We start from the raw sequence: 20,512 nt of genomic DNA on the forward strand, positions 1-20,512 counted from the left end.
CAGAGCCTCCCCTCGGGAAGTCCATCTAACATTGCTTAAGATGAATAAACATATCCCAGGAGGCGCTAGCTCTGCAGGGTGGTTATGAGGCCAGGAGTGGGCTGCCAGAAAGGCCATTTTCACTTTACATGTATTTTGTTCATGCTCCGCCGCTGTGTCCCACCCTCAATGCTTTTCCCCTCTCTTCTGTTGACTTTTCTTCCAACACCAGAACAGACCAGTAAACCCAGCATTCACTGACTCGACCCCTGATTTTCACGTTAGCATTTGGCCAGTTTGTGTCCTTGTCTGAGCCACTCGGGCTGCCTGACCTGATGGAATGTCCAGGACCGGGGTCTCACCGCGGCCACTTACTTCTCACAGTTGTGGAGCTGGGCGTCCAAAACGGAGGTGTGGCGGGGTGTCGCTCTGGCAAGGAGCACACGGCCGCATCCAGGCTCGTGTGGTAGAGACCGTGCACCTCCTCTCTTGGGGGACACGGTCCTGTGTCCTCAGGGCCCCACACACTGACCTCCCGAAGACCCCTCTCCGGATACAGTCACCAGGGTGTCAGAGCTTGGGAGGACACAGTTCAGGTCAAGTCACTGTGGTCACCTGGGTCACAAACATTGTGACATTTCCCCCCCAGTATGTCAGTATGCAGGTTCTGCAGCTGGGACTCCTCCCTTTGTGACCACAATGCAGTCAGCATCCTAGCAAAATCAGCGACACATCTTCAACATCCTCTTATCCTCCCTAGGGTCACAGTTCTCCAGGGTTGCCCCCAATACCTTGGCAGCTGGTTTGTCTAAATCAGGGTGCAGTGAGGGCCTGGATGCTGCATTTGGCTGCAATGCCCAGGCTTGATCCATGCCCTTTGGGGGAACGAGAACACCAGGGTCCATCTTCGGTGCATGCACATATGTGCATATGTGTGTTTGTGTATACATGTGTATGCATATGCACATGTATGGTTTGTGTGTATGTTTCGTGTGTGCATGTTTGCATGTTTCGTATTTGCGTGTGTGTCATGTGTTTCATGTGTGTAACATGTGCATGTGCATATGAAAACAAAGAGCCCCATCCCCCCAGTCGAGACTAGATGCCTCGTCCACCTGCTCCTGGGCCCATGCTGCCTTCCTGCTCTTGGCTCACACCTATCTGAACTTGCACTTGGCCCAGTGATTAGAGAAGATGGGTGTCGACCCCACACTGTCACAGTGCTGATTGTAGGTCGCTTGCGAAGTGAGCCCCCCACCTTCAGGCCTCAGTGTAGAGAGGAGTGGGCTCTCCCTGCCTGTTGCAGAGCCATTGCTGCAGCAGCTGGAACGGTAGCCACACAGCAGGCCAAGCTACCTGCAGGCCATGTGCTGGACACTGGTCCATGTTCCGCACAGCACAAGAGGAGCTGTGTCACCCGGCAGACAGGGTGTGCTGCTGCCACCCGCTGCCTCAGCTAAGGCGTGCAAGCTGGTTCCCTTGGCAACAGCTAAGGCCGGCACAGGGTTCCTAGTAGGGAGGAGTCCCTGGGACCCTGCCCACAGGTAGTTGGCAGCCAGGCTTTATGTCAGGCTGACCAGTGCTTGAGTCCCGGGGATGCCGGTCATCTGCGCCCCAGGATCCTGGTCAAGTGGCTGGCTGGCCTGAACCTCAGGCGCCCTTTGTCTAGATGGGTTCCATGATACCTCCCTGAAGGGCTGTGCGTGCCTGACACAGTGGGGACATGACACAGAGCTGCCGTGATGATGACAGCCTAATGTGAGCGGGTGGGGGATGGGAGCCGGTCAGCTTCCTCGCGTGTGAGCAGGACTTCCAGGCCAGAGCTGGGCCTCTGTCCCCGTACCCCTTCCAACTTTCCTGTTGCTGTTGGTCCCGATTCAGAATGCTTTTGGCTGCAAGTAAGAGAATTTTCAATGTGAACGACCTGATCTAAATAGGGTGTGTTGTCTGATGAGAATTTGGAGGATGAGTGGACTTGGAGCTATTATTTAAATGACTTGATGATGCCCGTGTCCTTGGCATGCAAATAGTGTCTCCCCTTTGGGTCAAAGAGGCTGCCACTGCTCCACAGATCGTACCTCCATATAACCACACCTCAAAGAGGAAGGGAAGGCATAGGTGGTCTCATTCCACAGGTGGAAATAGGATTGGAGGAGCTCAGGAGCTTGCTGGAGGTTCACCATAAGGAAACACAGGCCAAGCATTTGTCTCTAGTTTGGGCTCCTGGCCACGGTGTTAGGGAGCCCTGCGCTCTGCAGATAGAATCCCCGAGGCCTCCCTGATCCGCACAGTGCTTGAACACCCCGTGTCATTGAGCTCGCTTGTGGTCTTCCCAGCAGCTCAGCATATTACCACTCCAATCTCGAAGATGGGAGAGCAGAGGTCAGGGGCATGGGGACACTCATCAGGAAGCCTGGGTATGATGCATGACACTTTGTTCTTATATAGTCATTGATGACCCGTATTGATGGGAAGCTGCTAGAAAACCCCATTCTTACAGACTAGACCCATAGGATAGGGGAAGTTCTGGCTGGAAGGTTATCAGTGGTCCCTTCCCCTTCTAACGACCCAAGTCTTCCTTCCACATGGGTCCTGGGCAAACTCTGTGTCTGGTCCAACCTCCTCTCCTTGCTGTGCCAAGCTGCTCCCTGCCCTAGGACCTTTGCCCGTGCTGTCCCTGGCAAGTTTTTCTGCCAGCACTCAGCATAGCTCTTCCATCACCATCCTTCGGGCCTCAGCTTAGACGTTTTGTCCTGTTCTCTTTCTACCACTGCTGATCTAACACCAGTTGGACATGCTGCAGCCCAGTGCTTTTTTTTTTTTTTAACATTAAAAAAAAATTATTCATGAGAGAGAGAGAGAGAAAGGCAGAAACACAGGCACAGGCAGAGGGAGAAGCAGGCTCTATGCAAGGAGCCCAATGTGGGACTTGATCCCAGGACTCCAGGATCACGCCCTGAGCTGAAGGCAGACGCTCAACAGCTGAGCCACCCAGATGTCCCTGCAGCCCAGTTCTGGCACGAACCCTGCCCCCCTCAGAGTTGGCACAGTACCCACTGGTTAGGGCCTCTGTCCTCTACAAGATTGACCCCATGTCAGATGCCAGATGCCCTCTCTGTCCAGCTGACTACAACCTCGGGGTTCCTGCAGCCCCCTCAGGTTTGGTAGGGACTCAGCTCCTGTGCCCAGTGTGACCTCTGACCATGGCAGCATACAGATGCCACTTGCCCTGGCCTGATACAGGCTGTGGCACCCCGGGGTTCAGGCTCTACTTTCCTCGGCTGGACAAGGCCGAGGGGCCCTTGCTGCTGGCTCAGCAGCTGCCTCTGTGTGTCACCCACAACAGTGGCTACAGGTCGTCACAAGGCACACCATCAAAAACGCTGGGAAAGCAAGATTCCCTTCTGCCCCCGCCGTCCTTCCGCATCCTGCTAACCCCTCCATCTCACGAGGTTGGTGTGCAGCCCTACCAGGGCCCGGGCCCGGGCTCTGGTGAGGCCTCCCCTGCCCCTGCAGAGCTGTGGGGGGAGGGGCCACAACAGGTGATGGGGCTTGGGGGTAGGGGGAGGATGTGAATATTCACACCTCTATGTCAGTAATTCTGGGCCTTTCCTGTGAACTGCCTTTAGAAAGCTGCCTGTCTCGTGATCACTACTAGTACGCTCACTCTGGATCTGTGCTGAGGACAACCCCTGCCCCACAGGGAGCCCTCTGCCCTAGCGGGAGCTCTGGAAAGCTCCAGTCCCCTGGGGGAGGCCCTATCTGTGACCCCAGGTGGTGTGTAAAGGCCCTGGGCCCTCTGCCCGTGGGAGTGCCTCCTGGGTGTCCCAGATCCAGGGATGGGCTTCTTCAGGCACCTTCCTTGGCCCTCCCCTACCCCCACCCTGCACCCACCCCCCCCCCGCTGCTAAGAATAAACCACTTGCCTTGAGTCACTAGCCATGAGTCAGCTTCAGGGACCCAGCCTGGGGCTGGCCAACCGGAGTGGCCCAGTGCTGTCTGACCATCCCTGCTGCTGGTTCCCTGTAGCAGTCGAGCTCCCTAAGTGTGAAGAATTTGGTCTCCAAGCTGTGCTCCCCCACTGGCCGGGACCTGGGCACCTCACAGGTGGCAGCGGAGGCTGGTGGCTTGGCCCTGAGCGCTCAGGCCCTCAAGGAGATGGCCGTGAGCACCAAGAGCATTGCCCTCATCGCGGCCACCCGGCGCTCCAAAGCACAGGACCGCGAGGGTGGCGGTGGCCGCTCCTCCATCCGCCTTCTGGAGGAGGTGGCCCCGGACTCCAGGGCCCCGAAGGCCAGCGTCACCCCAGACCCAAGCCCAGCAGACAGGAGGTGGCCCCTTGCCAGCCCGGGCAGGGACTGTTCTACGGAGAGGAAGGCCAGGAGGAAGCGGTCACCCTCCCTCACCTGGAGCGTGCAGACGGTGGGTGGACACTGCCTGGCCACCTCGCCCAGTCCTGGGGTCCAGCTGGGACGGTGGGGTGGGGGTCGGGACTGGCTCCCACAGTTACAGTGGATGCAGGAGGGCCCCAGGTGCAAAGTAGTTGGAGGGAGGACACCCAGCCCCACCACCCCTTCCTAATAGGAAGCTGCATGTGTGCATGGTTTCTGTAGGCAGGTCACAGTGCAGGCACCAGCTCCTGATCTGTTTCCTCCCTTAACATTCTTTCATAAATTCTCAAGTGTCTATATGATATTTGAATTTTAGCCCTGAAAAGATACATCACTTGGTTCTAGCGCATGTCACTAAATAGTAACCATGTGAGTCGCAAAGCACTGCCCACCACAAGGTGCCCCTCTCCAACCAGAGCCTGGCACCAGGCCTGGCACTCACGGCCTCCCACTGCCAGGGCTGAGCTCCACGCGCAGTCCCATTGTGCAGCCACTTACGGTTGTCTGCTCCCTGTTCCATGGCCAAGAGGTCGTCTTTCATTTCCGACCACTTCAGCATCCCTCTGTGGGCAGTGTTCTTCATGTCTAGTTAACTTCTTGGGACATTGGACAATGTTGACCTCTGAACTCTCAACAACATTTAAGCAAAATCTAGCATACAGCAGAGCGCCACATTGATTGCTCCCTGGCCACACTGATCCCTTGCTGGCCATAATGATCACGGTGGTGTGAAGTTATACTCGCATGGGGGAGAGGGTGGGTTTGGCACGGGTTCCAATCTGTGTGGAAGTGGTATTCCCTTGATGAGGTTTCTTTCTGTCCTATACTTGGTTATATAAACTGGAGGAAGTGAGCAATTTTCTCTCTGGGCAAGCTGGTTGGTGGCCAGGGACCAGACAGATGTCATTCTACCCCTGCCAGCCCCACAGTAGACATTTGCTGATTCACACTGAAACCACTCTGGTAATCACTCAGTAGGATTAACGGTAGGACTGTAGCAGGGGTCAGAAGGTGAGGATACCAGTGAGGGCTCTGCAGACAAATGGAACCAGTAGGATGTGCGTGTGTGTGCATGACACAGATGCTCACACACTCAAACATACATTCACATGCACACAGGTCTCACACATAGACATACACATGCACACTCATAGGCACACACACAACATACATGCACACATGCACATACGTACACAGAGAAGAAGGTTTATTATAAGCAGTTGGCTCACATAATTTATGGAGGCTGACAAATTCCAGAACCGGGGTTGGCAAGCTAGAGACAAGTTCAAGTCCAAAGGCAGGAAAAAAACAAAGTTCCACTCAAGGCAATCAGGTAGGAGGGGGATCCCTTACTCTCAGGAGAGTCAGCCCTTTTGTTCTATCCAGGCCTTCAACTGATTGGACAAGTCCCATCCACCCAGCAGTGGGAGATCTGCTTTACTCAATAGTCTATCTATTTATTTTATTTATTTATTATTTTTTTAATAGTCGATCTATTTAAATGTTAACCATTTAAACCTCCATTCTGGGGCTACTGAGAGTTAAAAATGGGGAGGAAAGACAACCAATAGCCAGCAGAGGATCATTCATTCACTTATTCATTCATTCACTCACTCATTCATTCCTCTCTGGGGGTTGGATGAGAGCATGAACAGTAATTCTGCTTCTGTCCGCTGAGGTCCTTCATGGCCTGTAGCAGTCTGCCACACAGTAGGTATTTAATCCATGCATGGCTTCAGCTCAACATGACCTTGACATGTCACTCCTTCCCCACCCTGTGCTTGTCCCTGCAGGCAGCAGAGCATGGGGCTGAGAGCCAGCCGTCCCCAGCAGTCCTGCAGCTCACCAAGTCATCTGGAAAGAGCTTCTTCCCTCCCGTCCCCGTGGCCTCCAAGATAAAACCCAGCCTCAGTTCCCACACAGGTACAGGGTTAAAAAAACAAAACAGCATACTGGGGCTTCGTCTGTGTCTTAAGACTCTGGGCAGCCCAGGTGGCTCAGTGGTTTAGCACCTGCCTTTGGCCCAGGGTGTGATCCTGGAGTCCTGGGATCGAATCCCACATCGGGCTCACTGCAGGATTCTCCGTCTGCCTGTGTCTCTGCCTCTCTCTCTCTCTCTCTCTGTCTCTCAAGAATAAATAAATAAAATCTTAAAATTTTTTAATTTTTATTTATTTATGATAGTCACACACACAGAGAGAGAGAGAGGCAGAGACATAGGCAGAGGGAGAAGCAGGCTCCATGCACCGGGAGCCCGACGTGGGACTCGATCCCAGGTCCTCAGGATCACACCCTGGGCCAAAGGCAGGCGCTAAACCGCTGTGCCACCCAGAGATCCCCTATAAAATCTTAAAAAAAAAAAAAAAAGACTCTGTCCCTTCTGCCTCCTGCCAAGGGTAGATCTTTGGAAAGTGTGACAGTTTGGGCCGTTACCAGCTGTCTGCTCCTTGGTGTTAGTTTCAGGTTTTCGGTGCAGGGAGTGGACCAAGGCCACTGGCTTCATGAGAACAAACATTCCCAGGGGCACTGTTTTGCTTCTGGCCCTTCCTGACACCCTGACACCCCAACAGTTTGAAATGGTGGTTAAAAACACGGCAGGCTGCCTGTGTGCAGTCTGTCTTGGTCTAGGTTTGAATTCTAGCTCCTGTGGTTGTTACAGTACAGGACATGCTCATGGTGAGAACTTTGGAATATAGATAAAATTATAAATGGAAGAAAACCACCCATAGGATCCACCATCCAGAAGCAGTGGCCATGAGGTGGCCTTGTTTTGGGTGAGCAGCAGCGTGAACACCAACGCCTGTTGTAGGGACAGTGTGTTGCTGGCATATCACAGTAGTAGATGTAGTAGAGTGGAGGTGTTGGTGCTCCTCCAGGGGTGCCCACAAACTGTCCCTGGCCTGCAACAGAAGGCCAAGCTTTTATTTTTATTTTTTTTTAAAGATTTTATTTATTTATTCATGAGAGACACAGAGACACAGGCAGAGGGAGAAGCAGGCTCCATGCAGGGAACCTGATGTGAGACCCGATCCCGGGTCTCCAGGATCACGCCCTGGGCTGAAGGCGGCGATAAACCGCTGAGCCACCTGGGCTGCCCAGAAGGCCAAGCTTTTATTTTATTTTATTTTATTATTATTTTTTTATTTTATTTTTAAGATTTTATTTATTTATTCACAAGAGACACAGAGAGGAAGAGACATAGGCAGAAGGAGAAGCAGGCTCCATGCAGGGAGCCCATGTGGGATTCGATCCTGGATCCCAGGATCACGCCCTGAGTGAAAGGCAAACGCTCAACCTCTGAGCCACTCAGGCATCCCGAAGGCCAAGCTTTTAGAAAGGCGTGTGGCAGTTTGGCGGTACGACCACTTGTGGTAAATGGCCTGCCTTCTGTCTTTTAAAAATTTTCCAATTAGTCTTTCTAGTGATTCATTATTGTTATTTTTGCAAAAGTATTAGTCCCATATGGGCTGGAGAAACCTGACAAGCAGGCCAGTCCTCACCACAGAAGGGCCTATCCCGCTGGCCACGTCATCAGAGCTCACTATTGCACAGTGTTACTGTGTGTGAGGCACTGGGTGGGTGTCAGCCCACCTGTCCTCATGGTGGCTCTGTCCCCATGGTCCAGAGAAGGAAACTGAGGCACAGGAGTTCAGGGCCTTCCCCAAGGTCACACGGCTGGGAGCGACAGACCTGATGCCTAACTCTCAACCACACTTGCGTGCTTTCCCTCACGTCTTGTTTCGTTATCTTTATTCTTTGCGGGCATGTTACGGCCCTCGCTGTAGATTTCGAAGACCATGGCAGTGGTGTGCACGGCCACACAGTGTCTCACTGGTGGGTGTGCACCTTGGCACAACCTGGTTCATAGCCACACTCTCAACCTTCTCAGGAATCTCTGATCTTGGGGACAGAATTCAGATTTACCTGTGATTTCTCAGTTCAGCTCCTGGAACTGCTGGCAGCAACGCAGGCCTGCAAGAATAACACTTCAAAACCTTAAAAAAACACTTAAAAAAAAAAAAAAAAAAGCCACTTAAAGTGTTCTTTAGCCATATGGGATTTGACGCTTTAAAAGCTTTTATTTACTTATCTTCTTGTTTACGTGCTCATAAAATAGTAATGCTGCCCCAGAGAGCACAGCAGCATCAGGCATGGGAACTCCGAAGTGCAGGGTTGGGCGTGTGCCCACCACTCTCCTCCTGTCAGGCAGCCAGGCATGCTGGACGCCAGTGCCCCAGGTCCTTGCTGGGAGGGGCCCGGTGATGGCACCTGCCTGGGAGCGGGGGGCGCTGGGCATCTCCGGAGAGGCCTAGTTGTCAACCGTGTAGCCAAAGTCTCTGGGATCCTGTGATCACCCGTCCCCTGGAGACAAGCTCCTTGGAACCTGTCTCTATGGGTGATTTTCTTTCTTTTTTTTTTTTTTTAGATTTTATTTATTCATAAGAGAGACACGGAGAGAGAGGCAGAGACATAGGCAGAGGGAGAAGCAGGCTCCATGCAGGGAGCCAGATGTGGGACTCGATCCTAGGACCCCAGGCTCATGCCCTGAGCCGAAGGCAGATGCTCAACCGCTGAGCCACCCAGGTGCGCTCTACGGGTGACTTAAAAAGGAGTTTGCTTTTCCCACTGTTTTATTATGAAATTGCTAATGTACCCAGAAGTACGGACAAGAGTACAATAACCTCTGGTGGAGCCATCCCGGCGCCAGCAGCAGGCTGTCCTCTGCTGATTCTGTTTCTGTTCTCCCGCAACACGTTTCCATCTGCTCGTTTGTTATTTGCTTTCCTGGAGAGGTTTCAAGAAAATCCCAGAGCGTGCCACTTCACCCATGAATCTTTCAAGAGCTTTCTGTCTGTGATGACAGAGTATTTGTTGCGCATCACGGCTAGACGAGTTCAGCACGTTTCCCCATGTCTGTGTACAAAAGAAACCAGCCTTTTCCAAAGAAACCAGAGTGGACTGTATTGGCCCCCTCAGTTGGTGAGAAGGGGGCAGAGCCTGAGCCCCCAGCTTAGGGGAGGTGCTGAGCCCTGCTTTGTGGGCACCCCTTCTCTCGACTATGTCTGCAGAGCCCCACGGGGCACAGAGGCTCCCCCCTCTACAGCTGCGTGTTTCTGTGATGGAAGAGTTAGAGCCCGTTAGCATCAGTGGTCCTCCTGCATGCTCAGCCGCTGGTTGAACGGGTAAACTGAGTGGAAGTGATGTCTCCAGGCCCACACCACGTGTCGATGGTGCAGCCAGGGCTGGTGCTCCCGGGGTCCCGCCACTGGGCCTGAATGTCTCTGCCTGGGGGAGGAACACGCGTGTCCTTGGCAGGTGTCCAAGGAGGCCCTGCAGGAAGCCAGGGTTACCCGGGTGTTCTGTATCTCTGGCCTGTGCAGGGAGCTGTGGGTCACCACTGATGGCGTCTGCACAGGCTGCAGCTCCCCTGGGGCAGGGTCCTTGGGCCAAGAGACCCTCACAGTTTTGTTTTTTTTTTAAGATTTTATTTATTCATAAGAGACACAGAGAGAGAGAGAGAGAGAGAAAGGGAGGGAGGAAGGGAGGGAGGGAGGGAGGGAGGGAGGGAGGGAGGGAGGGAGGGAGGGAGGGAGGGAGGGAGAAAGGCAGAGACAGGCAGAGGGAGAAGCAGACTCCATGCAGGGATCCCAATGTGAGACTTGATCCCAGGTCTCCAGGATCACACCCTGGGGTGGAAGCAGGTGCTAAACCACTGAGCCACCCAGGGATCCCCGAGACCCTCACAGTTTTAATGTGACTGCATGTTCTCTGTTCAGGGCAGTGGTGTCACTGGCCCTGGATTCATGCCTGCCGTGAATCACGTCTGGGTGTGCAGCTTTGAGCCACAGTCCTGGAGGCCTGTGAATGGGGGAAGAATGGCCATCACCGAGTGGACAGGGCATGGATGCCAGGAGATGTAAATGTATCTCCTCATTTATCACTTGCAGAAACCCTACCATGTATGTGCCCATTTCACAGAATGATGAGCAAGGAGCATAGCTCACCCCAGCCACTCCTGTGCCCGTCCATGGCGGCCCAGGCCTGAGCCCACACAGGTGCTCCTGCACTTTGCTCTCATCCCTGTCCTGGGCCGAGCACAGGGTCTGTCTTCCCCATGCTCTCTGCCAGCTAGTTCGGGGAGCATGAAACCTGTCCTGAAACCATCCTAAAAGGTGATCTGATTCCTCTAGATGAGGAGCTCTTGCTGCCCCCTGATCAGGCACTACTTAATTGACATTCAGAACTGCTAGGGATGTTCATCCCTAAAGCAGTGACGACAGGCCAAGCCCGGCCCTGAGCTTGGAGGAGACTGGTCAACTGGCACCGCAGTTTAAAATCATGTGAAAGTCACATCGTGCACAAAATGTAGAAGTCCAGCTTCTCCTGTGAGAGGAGGGGCTGGACACAGATGGCTCCCCCCATCCCCGCCTTCAGTGCCTGATGTGGCCGCTCTGGACATTTGTCCTCGCTGACTGCACCATATCAGCGCCCACAGTGCCCACAGGCCCCATCCTCCCCCCCACCCCGCCCCGTGGCTGCTGCTGGATGCGAGCTCCTGTTGACCCTCTTCTGCGGGCTCCCTGAGCGCAGGGACGTTAGGCTCTGTGTGCCTGGTAAATACAACAGATGCTCAACAGACAACAGATGGATGGCCAGACAGATGGACGGCTGCCCCCACACAGCGAGGCCAAGGGCTCGGTCACATTGACCGCTGGGCTCGCTGGGTCTCTGGCCTCCTTCTCTCGTCGCGTCTCCCGACCAGCTCGTGTGCGTCTCCCTGTGCTGGTCAGGAGCCTTGTTCAAGTCCAACCCACGTTCTTTTCAAACTGCGGTAAAACTCATACACAGAACTCCGCGTTATAACGTGTGCAACGCGGTGGCATTTACTATGTTTACAGTGTGGTGGGTCCACACCACTGGGTGGTTCCAGAACCTTTCATCACCCCAAAAGAAGACCCTGAGCCCCATTCCTCCCCCTCCACGCCTGGCTAGGCCCTGGCAACACTGATGTGCGTCTGGTCCACAAGGTTGGCCTGTTCCGGCCCCTTCCTGCAAACAGGCTCCCATGACATGCGGCTGTGGGTCTGGCTTCTTGCACGGGGCGTCCCCCTCTGGGCTGTGGCAGCAGCAGCACGGGTGCCCTGGAATGGCCAGTGGCCGAGGACTATTCCTTCAGCCACATGACACACGTTGTGTCAGGTCCGTCAGTGGTTTCCGCCTCTCAGTCTCCGTGAATATCGGCGTGTGGCTGTCTGTTTACACGTCTGTTTCCGGGTCTTTGGGGTAACACCTGAGAGTGGGTCTGTAGGTCACAAAGCAATTCTCTGTTTAATTTTCTGGGAGACCACTGCCTCGATTCCCATCAGGGCCACTCCATGTTGCATCCCCACCCAAGACAGTCCTGAGTCTCTGTGCTGCTCCTGCGGGATCAGGCTGTCACCTCTCCTGGGACAGGAGAGAGAGAGGAAGCAGCCAGACCCTTGGACTCCCTGTTTCTTCCCCGATTCTCCCAGCAGCAGCGGGCTCAGCCTGCCCCCCTCTCGTGGGGACACAGGGCACATAGGTGCCCGGGGCAGGCAGGTGTTGGGAAGAGAACAGAGTGGACAGGGCTGACCACAGGGCTGGGGGTTGGAGCTCAGGCTGTCGGGCGGCCTCTGCACCTGGGCACCCAGTGGGGTCTGGGGGAGACACCTGCTCCCTCGCTGCTTCCTCTTCTGATTAAACTCTGCTCGGTAAACCAGGAAACCCTCCCCATTGCTGTGTCGTGGCTGCTCACAGCAAACAGGGGAAGGAGAGGGAAGGAGAGGGAGAGGAGAGCCGGTTGCTGGGGGAGGGAAAGGGACCAAAGCCACAGGGGAGGGGGGGGATAGGATGTTCCAGAAAGGACAGGGCTGTAGGGGGTACAAACGAGGTAGCCTCACCAAAGAGCCCGCTGGGCGCCTGTAGGTCCTAAGTGCCCTGCACCAGTTGTTCATTGTTTCCTTTCAGGCCTCACAGGGGTGGGGGGTGGGGGGTCACTAAAATAATGTCCTCTCCTCTCCCATTCACCGTGTAGACGAGAAGATGCTCCAGATGCCCGAGGTCAGCTTCACCTTCCCCAGCGCCACGTGGCAGAGCAGCCCGGGCCCAAGCAGGGCCCCACTCCTGCCCCGGGACATCCGAGGTCAGTGCCTGAGCAATCCCACGGCTCACGCGTCCCTGTCTGCCCGCCACCCCCCAACCGGCCCTGCCGCTCCCCACTTGCCCCTGCCACGTGCTCAGTAGCCACGCTCGCCCGCTGGCCACTTAATGGGACGGCACAGGTCTAGCACACGGGCAGACCCACCGCGCCAGCCCGCGGCTTTCATTCAGAAACAACACTGGTTGCTTCGTGTAATCGAGAGTTAAAACAACCTCCCAGAGAAGTTGTGCTAATTTTGCACATTTGCCTGAGGCACCGTGAAAGTGCCAGTTTGGCCATAACATTGTCAGGCCTGAGTGTTAACCTTAAAATACAAAGGACGCATCCTATTCCTCTTCTGCTCCTGTGTCTTGATGACACTAATGCTGAATCCCAGAGACAGTTTAAGCCGTGTTAGCATCTGCGTTCCTCCGTGTAATCCTCACCCCAGCCTGGGAGGCATGTGCTGCCTGAATCCTTGCTGGGGATGGGAGACTCCCTCTGGCAGCACTTCCTGCCCTCCTCCCCACCTCCACACCAGCACACAACCCGGCATCTGGAAGGAGGAGTATAAATCAGCAGTAGGCCTAAAGCCCACCAGGGAGGGAAGTCCTTTCTTTGATCTAACCTGGATCTGTCTTACTGTACCTTTAACCTATTCCCTCCTGTTACTGTTTCAGAATAGGTCAGGAACTCCTCATTACCATGCCCCTCTTTTCAAGGGTTCTTGGGGAAAGGGTCTCAAAAGTGTTTGTTGCCCTGGGGCCAGTGGTACAGGCCAGTTTATTTGTTTTTTATTTTTTTAGAGATTTTATTTATTTATTCATGAGAGACACAGAGAGAGAGAGAGAGAGAGAGAGAGAGAGGCAGAAACACAGGCAGAGGGAGAAGCAGGCTCCATGCAGGGAGCCTGACGTGGGACTCGATCCCGGGTCTCCAGGATCACACCCTGGGCTGCAGGCAGCGCTAAATCGCTGGGCCACTCAGGCTGCCCCTAGGCCAGTTTAAACAGTGTGAGGGATGGGAAATCCTCCCGATGACTCCCCACTCCAACTGCGTGTGTCAACTAAGGTGGAAAAAGTGACTGAGGGGGTCCCGGGGACAGGCCTGTGCGAGCAGAGTGCAGGGGAGCGGGGTCCCAGGCTGGGGAGGTGCGGTCCCACAGGGGACCCCGGCACAGGTGGGGCTAAGAAAGGAGGAATGCCCACGTGGGTCCTGAGTCAAGTCTGGCTGGCAGCTGAGGCCAGGACCAGGACACCCACCTAGGGACCCAGCCGTCAGGACCCTGGCTTTACCGGCCTCGACCATGGACTAGAGTCTCCCCACTCCTGCAGGGTCTACGGATAGTGGAGGCCGACACCACAGCCCACTGCCTCCCAGCACGCCCCGCAAGCCCCGGGGCAGCGGCAAGCGGCCGAGAAGGCCACAGTGAGGATGTCAGCCAGAAGGCCAGGCATGCGAGGGAAGGCCGGAGAGGCCGGCCCCAGGCACAGGGCTCTCTCTGCCCTGGAGTTGAGTTCAAGAGACGGAGCCCTGGCAAGGACACTTCAGGGGGCAGCCAGCCAGCTTCCCACTGCTCTCTGTGCTGACGGCTGCCTCACCAACCGTGCCAGAGGGAAGGCCGTTGATGGAACATCAGAGCCCTTCTGAAGGACATCTCAGGAGGAGCCTCAGGCCTCGTTTGGGTCATTCCCAGTTGTGAGTGATATTCCCAGGATCACTCCACCCCACAGTTTCTGCTCTGGGAGAATGGTTTCACTCTTCACCTGATTGGGCGAGGCCCACCCACACTGCGGCAGGTCCTCTGCTGAACCCGACATCTCCTTACTGATGTATTTATTTTTTAAAGATTTTATTTATTTGTTCATGAGAGACACAGAGAGAGGCAGAGACACAAGCAGAGGGAGAAGCAGGGAGCCCGATGCAGGACTTGATCCTAGGACTCTGGGATCACAACCTGGGCCAAAGGCAGATGTTCAACCATTGAGCCACCAAAGCGCCTCTCCTTACTGATTTAAATGTTAATCTCATCTGAAGAACACCTTCACAGCACCACTGCCCGCTGATGTTTGATGAAACGCCTGGGTATCATGGCCTGGCATGTTGATGTTTCAAATTCACCCTCACGCCCCATGGGCCTTGGCCAGCAGAGTGACACCATCCTGTCCCCATGTTCACATAGGCTCTGGGGGAAGCCTGCATTGGGGAAGCATGAGAACACTCCCCATTCTCGTGACCCATCCATCCTGTCACTGTGTTGTAATGTCCGTCCCCACACACCACAGCATGGAGGACATTGAAGCAGAATCGTCAAGGAGCATGAAGCCACCCGTGTAAACTGGGAACCCAGAAATCGAGGTCCTAATCTTTTGTCAAGACAGGAAAGTCCGGGAAACTTTGAGCACCACCCGTGGAGGGCTGAATCATCGCCTTCTCCAGCTGTGCTTTCAGCGCTTGCTGTGGCTTTCAAACCACTGCCTACATCTCGGGCTCTCAGAGGCATCCCCATTTGGAGGCCATGGGGACCAGAGCTACCTCCGATGCAGCATCCAGTGGAATCTATGGGTTTTAGGAATCAGCTTGTTAGCACATTAGGGCTGGAAGGTGGAGGCGTGTTGTTGTCTCACGGCCTGAGCAGTCAGCAGGTTGGCTTGGACCTGTGTATGCCTGGCACATGGCAGACACCCTATAAGTGTGCAAACTGCACAGCTGGATGCCAGATGCCATGCCCTCTCATCGTAGGACCTGCGGTCAAGGAGGAGCTGCTGGGCCTTCTGGAAGAGTGTGTGGAGTTGGGGAGGTCGGTCCCACTTATCTTTGGGGGCTCTGCTGTCTGCTTGGTGCAGACCTGCCAGGGGCACCCTCTGATGCTCACTTCCCCTTCCCTGGGGGAAATGCTGAGCCTGGGGGACAAGGATGACTTCTGCTTTCCTGCCCTGGCCCCAGATCCTGGGTAGGGCAAGAGTTACTGGTTGCCCCCTATATCTGCTCACTTTGTTCCAGGATAATAGAACCCCTCATTTTTAGCTAGTCAAACAGCTCACAAAATAAGGACTGTATCTCCCAGCCTCCTTTGTGGCTGCATATTGCCATGTAAACAAGTGACGGATGGGATGCAAGCAGCTGCTTCCAGGAATCTTCACCACAAAGGATAATACGCATTTTCCTCATGCCTCTTTCCTTCTTCACTTCCTCAATCATACTGCCTGGAATTTGGATGTGATGGGTGGAGCTCTAGCCACCGTTTTGAGGCCTTGAGGACAGAGGCCTTGAGGACAAAGGCCGGCCCTCAGGAGGATGGAGTGGGAAGCTGGAAGGAGCAGAGATGCCTCTCAGCATTGTTACACCCTACCTGCAGATGAGAACTTGAGAGGAATAAATGTGTATCCAACGTTCACCTTGTCTTAGCTGATCAAGGAGGGGAAGCCCAGGCAGTTGGCAAGTTGTGGCCAGAGAAGTCCCTGGTAATTTTGTGAAATGACATCAACAGATTAGAAATGACAGCATGGTAGGACGTGGTGTCAAATAGGGCCCCCAAGTTCTTCCTAGGCTGGTGTGAACATACAGAAGGAACTCCTGGTCTTTCTTCATCCTGCCTTGAGCTGGGTGGAAAGGTGGGCCACAAAGAGAGCTGTAGACCGGTAGGCTATGGACTGGCCCAGGCATCTGAGAGATGGCTGAGGAGGCACTTATATCGGGGGAGTAGGGGTGGTATCCCAATCTCATGGGGGGCGGTGTGTGTACTAGGGTTCTCCAGCAAAACAGAACTACTGGGGTATGTGTATGTGTGAAGATACTTGGTCTAGGGAACTGGCTCATAATTGCGAAGGCTTGGCGAGTCCACAATCTTCAGGGTGGGCCAGCAGGCCAGAGGCCCAGGGAAGTGCCACAGAAATCCCTTTTCCTCGGTGAAGCTCAGGCTTTTGTTCTAGTCCAGCCTTCAGATGGTGAGATGAGGCCCACCCACGTTGTGGAGGGCCGTCTGCTGATTCACATGTTAATCTCACCCCCAAACACCCACATGGGAACATCCAGAATAATGTTTGACACACATCTGAGTGCCATGGCCCAGCCACATGGACATGTAAAATTTGTTGTCCCGGGGTGGTAGGGGGACACAGGACCAGGAAGAGCCAGGGTGGAGAGGTTCACAGCCCCTCTGGGCCAGCGGTTGACAGCTGGGGAGGCCCCTGAGCTCAGGGTCAACCCAGGTGATGGAGGTGGGAGGAGGGGGAGGATCTTGAATTTGGCCCAGTTTGAACCCAAAATGACTGAGAAAAATAACACAAGCATCTGAGTATCCCCAGGGGTTGTATTTGGGTGCATTGAGCTCATGTGACTGTAGAACTTGCACCTGTGACAGAAAGGTCACACTGTGATCTCACCACTTTAGAAAGGCAGAAAATTACATAAAGGGAGCATTAAGAATGTCCTTCCCCACCTTGTGCCTTTTTGGAGGTAAATCCCCTTTAACGATTGGGTGCATGCTCTTCCCAGTTTTCCCACAAAATAACCCATTAAGAAGTGTCTCAGCATAGGTCCCCACAATTGCAGAGGCTGTCACAAGACCAGGACACAGGTGGCTTCTTTGGGAGGTGATGCCGGGGGAGCAGGGAGGCCAGACCATGTGAGACTGGGAAGGGAGAAAGCCACCATGCCCATGGGTATCACCATGGTGCCTCTGTGGGCAGCAGGAGGTGAAGTTTGCTTACCAGCCTGGAATCGACCCCCAAGCACCAGGGAAGAGGATCCTGGGGGCACTGGGCCTGCCTTAGGCTGTGTTTGCAAGTGGCCCAAGCATTCTCTCCCCATCCCCAGCAGTAGAGGAGTCCCTGGGCAGAGAATGGAAACTCTGATGCAAAACTCAGAGCAAACTACATTTCGGCCACATTGGATCTGTCTGCAGGCTGCAGCTTAAGGCCAAGGTGAGGCCTGGGGGCCAGAGGCATCTGGGACAAGAAAATCCTTTGCATACATACTCATGCACAAACGTGTGCACACCCCCATGAACCGGTCTCCCGCCTCCCACCCTGCTGTTGCTCACACTGTCCCCTCTGCTTGGAAGCCTTCCCCACCCTCTCTGCCACCTTCTAGTCCTTTCCCAGGAGGCCTCCTCTTCTTCCCTGCTGGGCCAGGTACCTCAGAGCCTCCCCTGGCACTGCACTCACCCACCACATGACGACTGTCCCCACCACTGTACGTTTGGCACAACAGACCAGCCCTGCCTTACATCTCTGTGTCCTCCCTGGCCCCGAGCAGGTGCCCATGGATGGCTGTGGGATGGAGGGACAAGGGTGGGAGGGAGCAGGTGTGGGCAGGTATTGCGCTGAGAGCAGGAGGTGCAGGGCTGAGGCCCTGACCTGGGACAGCTGTGTGTGGTGGGAGGTTGGTCCCTCCGCAGCCAGCATGGCACACTGGGAGATGTGCATATGTGTACACATGCACAGCAGCCATCCAGGTGCTTTTCAGGGCCTGTGCTGGGCCCCAATCGAGGCAAGGGAATGCAGGCATTGAAACAAACAAGATGTCAAAGAAACGAGAGGGTAAAGCTTTATCCAGCCCCTAACCTCACTGCAAGCCCCTAGGGGCTGTCGTCAGCTTATGGCCTGGGGATGTGGAGCACTACGTTAGGTATTCATGCCCAGGTAGCAGAGCTGGGATTTGAACCCAGGGTGTGTGGCCTCTTCCCTTGTGACCCCTGGAAGCCAGGCAGGATATGCTGGGCAATAGAGAGTCACAGCATGTTCACAAGCAAGAAACACAAGGGTGGCTCACAGCGGCTCGGTGAAGGTGGGCTGAAGGCTTGTGGACAAGGAATGAGCATGTTAGAGAGTCCTTTACCGTTTGAGAACCTGGTGAGATCCTGTGGTTGCCATCCATGTCACATATGCACACCTGTGTGTCTACCCTCACCGGTATGTGCCACGTGGAACGGCCACGGAAGGAAATCCTGGGAACGGGTCACTGTGAGGGGCTCAGGGGCAGGTGGGCAGGAGACTCCTTTTCATTGCATGCATTTTCTATGCATTTGGATCTTTGTTGTCTTCCTGTAACTTCATGTGGGAAAAAAAAGGAATTATTTTTAAAAAATAACAATAGTTCTATATGCTGGGGAGGGCAGCTCTCTGAAATATACCAATAGAGGTTCAGAACAGCATGTATGATAGGCTCTTATGTCTATATGACAATTATATAACGTATGCAAATGTGGTGGTGGTGAATTATTTCTCCAAGAATTCCCGACACAAAGACAGAAACCCGTGCTCCGTTTGTGAGGCCCAAGCCACTGATCAGAGGGAGGGTGGAGCTGGGAGGAAGGAGCAAGCCTCAGCCCTGGAAATGGATTCTTTTTGTTCTACAGACGGATTCTCCCCCAGTTTCTGGTCTGTTCCACGGGGCCCCTCCCAAGAGGGGAGGCAGCTCTGTGCCGCCACTGACTTTGTGGAAGGCACCCTTCCTGGAAGGTTTGCTGTGATGCTCAGAGCATCAACTTTCTCCTCTGCCTGCGGCCCAAGGTCCAGGTGGTGCAAGGGCACCAGGTGGGTTAGGGAGGGAAAGGAATCCGGAGGCTCAAGGAGGGAGCCAAGTGAAGCCCCAGTAGGCATAAGTGCCAAGGATGCAGTTGCCACTGGGCAGACACATGCTGGCCGTCTCAGAGTCCACATTGTAGAGGAGGTGGGGGCAGAGAATGAGTGGTAAGCACTCTGATGAAATCAAGCTGCAGGGCCACAGTGCTTGGTGGGCTACTTTAGAGAGGCTGGTCAAGGAAGGCCTCCTAGAGGAAGTACAGCCTAGGTGGGGAGCAGAGCAAGAGCAAAGGCCCTGGGGCAGACTGGTGGTGTTGGCTCTGATAACATAATGCAGTAAACAGCAGAAGCCCTGAGCTACATCAGGAGGTGCTATGGCCTCAATGTCTGTGTCACCCTAAAATTCATACTTTGAAATCCTGACCCCCAGTGATGATGGTATGAGGAGGTGGGGCCTCTGGGTCATGGGTCATGGGTCACTGTGCCTGGGTCATGAGGGAGGAGCTCTCATGAATGGGACCAGTGCCTTCATAGAAAAGGCTCCAGGGAGCTCCCCAGATCCCTCCACCATGTGAGGACATGACGTGAAGGTGCTGGCCATGAACCAGGAAGAGGGCCTCCCCCAGAATGTGGCCATGCGACCCCTTGGTCTTGGACTTCCAGCCTGTAGGACCGTGAGCAGTAAATGTGTGTTGTTGATAAGCCTCCCGCCTGTGCTACCTTGTAGCAGCAGGAACGGACTAAGATAGTCCGGGCGGAGGTGTGGGCATTCCAGAGAACCAGCAGGTCCTATCGAGCGCTGGAGCTTTGACGGAGGACACGTGAAGACTTCTGAATTGCCCCCGCCTGCCTGCCTGCAGGGTGGACACTGTTCAGTGACTGCACCCCGGGTCCTGGCATCCTCTACAGGGCGGCGGAGGCTGAACCTGCAAGCGAGGGGACCCTGCTGGAAACATCCTGTGCTCAGCTCTGTGTTGTTTCGAGCCTTTGCCGCAAGAGGAAAGGGAGGTAGGGGAGCAGATTCAAGAATCCGGCCTGGAGAGAGATGCGCAGGGAAGACCCTGCTGGGGAATGGTGGTCGGTTTCCCTGCAGCAGAGGACACAAAGTCTGAGTGGCCCAGAGGAGTGAGCCTGCAGGCATGCAAGCAGGGACAAGACCCTTGTCACACTGGTGATAGAAGCCACCAGGTGGCAGGACGGCTAACATCTCTCTGGCTCCCTCCTGAGAACGAGGAGGCTGGAGGCTCATTCCCCGAGCTGGCTTGTTCTTTCTGGTTTTGCATAGATCAGCCTGTGTGTGGAACATGAGGGCTTGTTACGACTCAGCCAGTGGCTTCTCCCCCTGCCAGGGTCCTCAAGCTTCCTGTCCATACTCCAGGGTAGCCTTTACCAGGTGGAATTGGAGGGCTTGGTTTCACTCTTGCAGTGCAACTCAGGCTCCATGAACCAGAGCC

At 54.7% G+C, this 20,512-nt stretch overlaps 1 protein-coding gene across 3 annotated transcripts in view; it reads left to right on the forward strand.

Moving 5' to 3' along the window:
* Positions 1-18,737, forward strand: part of LOC140638804 (kinesin-like protein KIF19) — a 44,717-nt gene extending 25,980 nt beyond the window's left edge. For 2 of the 3 annotated variants that reach the window (XM_072836761.1, XM_072836762.1), the window contains 5 exons: positions 3,326-3,431; positions 4,009-4,401; positions 6,164-6,293; positions 12,427-12,534; positions 13,866-18,737. In XM_072836761.1, the coding sequence (XP_072692862.1) occupies positions 3,326-3,431; positions 4,009-4,401; positions 6,164-6,293; positions 12,427-12,534; positions 13,866-13,963 (835 nt within the window). In that variant the 3' untranslated portion in view covers positions 13,964-18,737. Of the gene's footprint in view, positions 1-3,325; positions 3,432-4,008; positions 4,402-6,163; positions 6,294-12,426; positions 12,536-13,865 lie in introns of those variants that run through there. The other variant, XM_072836763.1, reaches the window with a different exon arrangement.
* The last annotated feature ends 1,775 nt before the right edge of the window (positions 18,738-20,512 follow it).

This window comes from Canis lupus, chromosome 8 (assembly GCF_048164855.1).
Source record: "Canis lupus baileyi chromosome 8, mCanLup2.hap1, whole genome shotgun sequence".
In the NCBI taxonomy this organism is placed as follows: domain Eukaryota; kingdom Metazoa; phylum Chordata; class Mammalia; order Carnivora; family Canidae; genus Canis; species Canis lupus.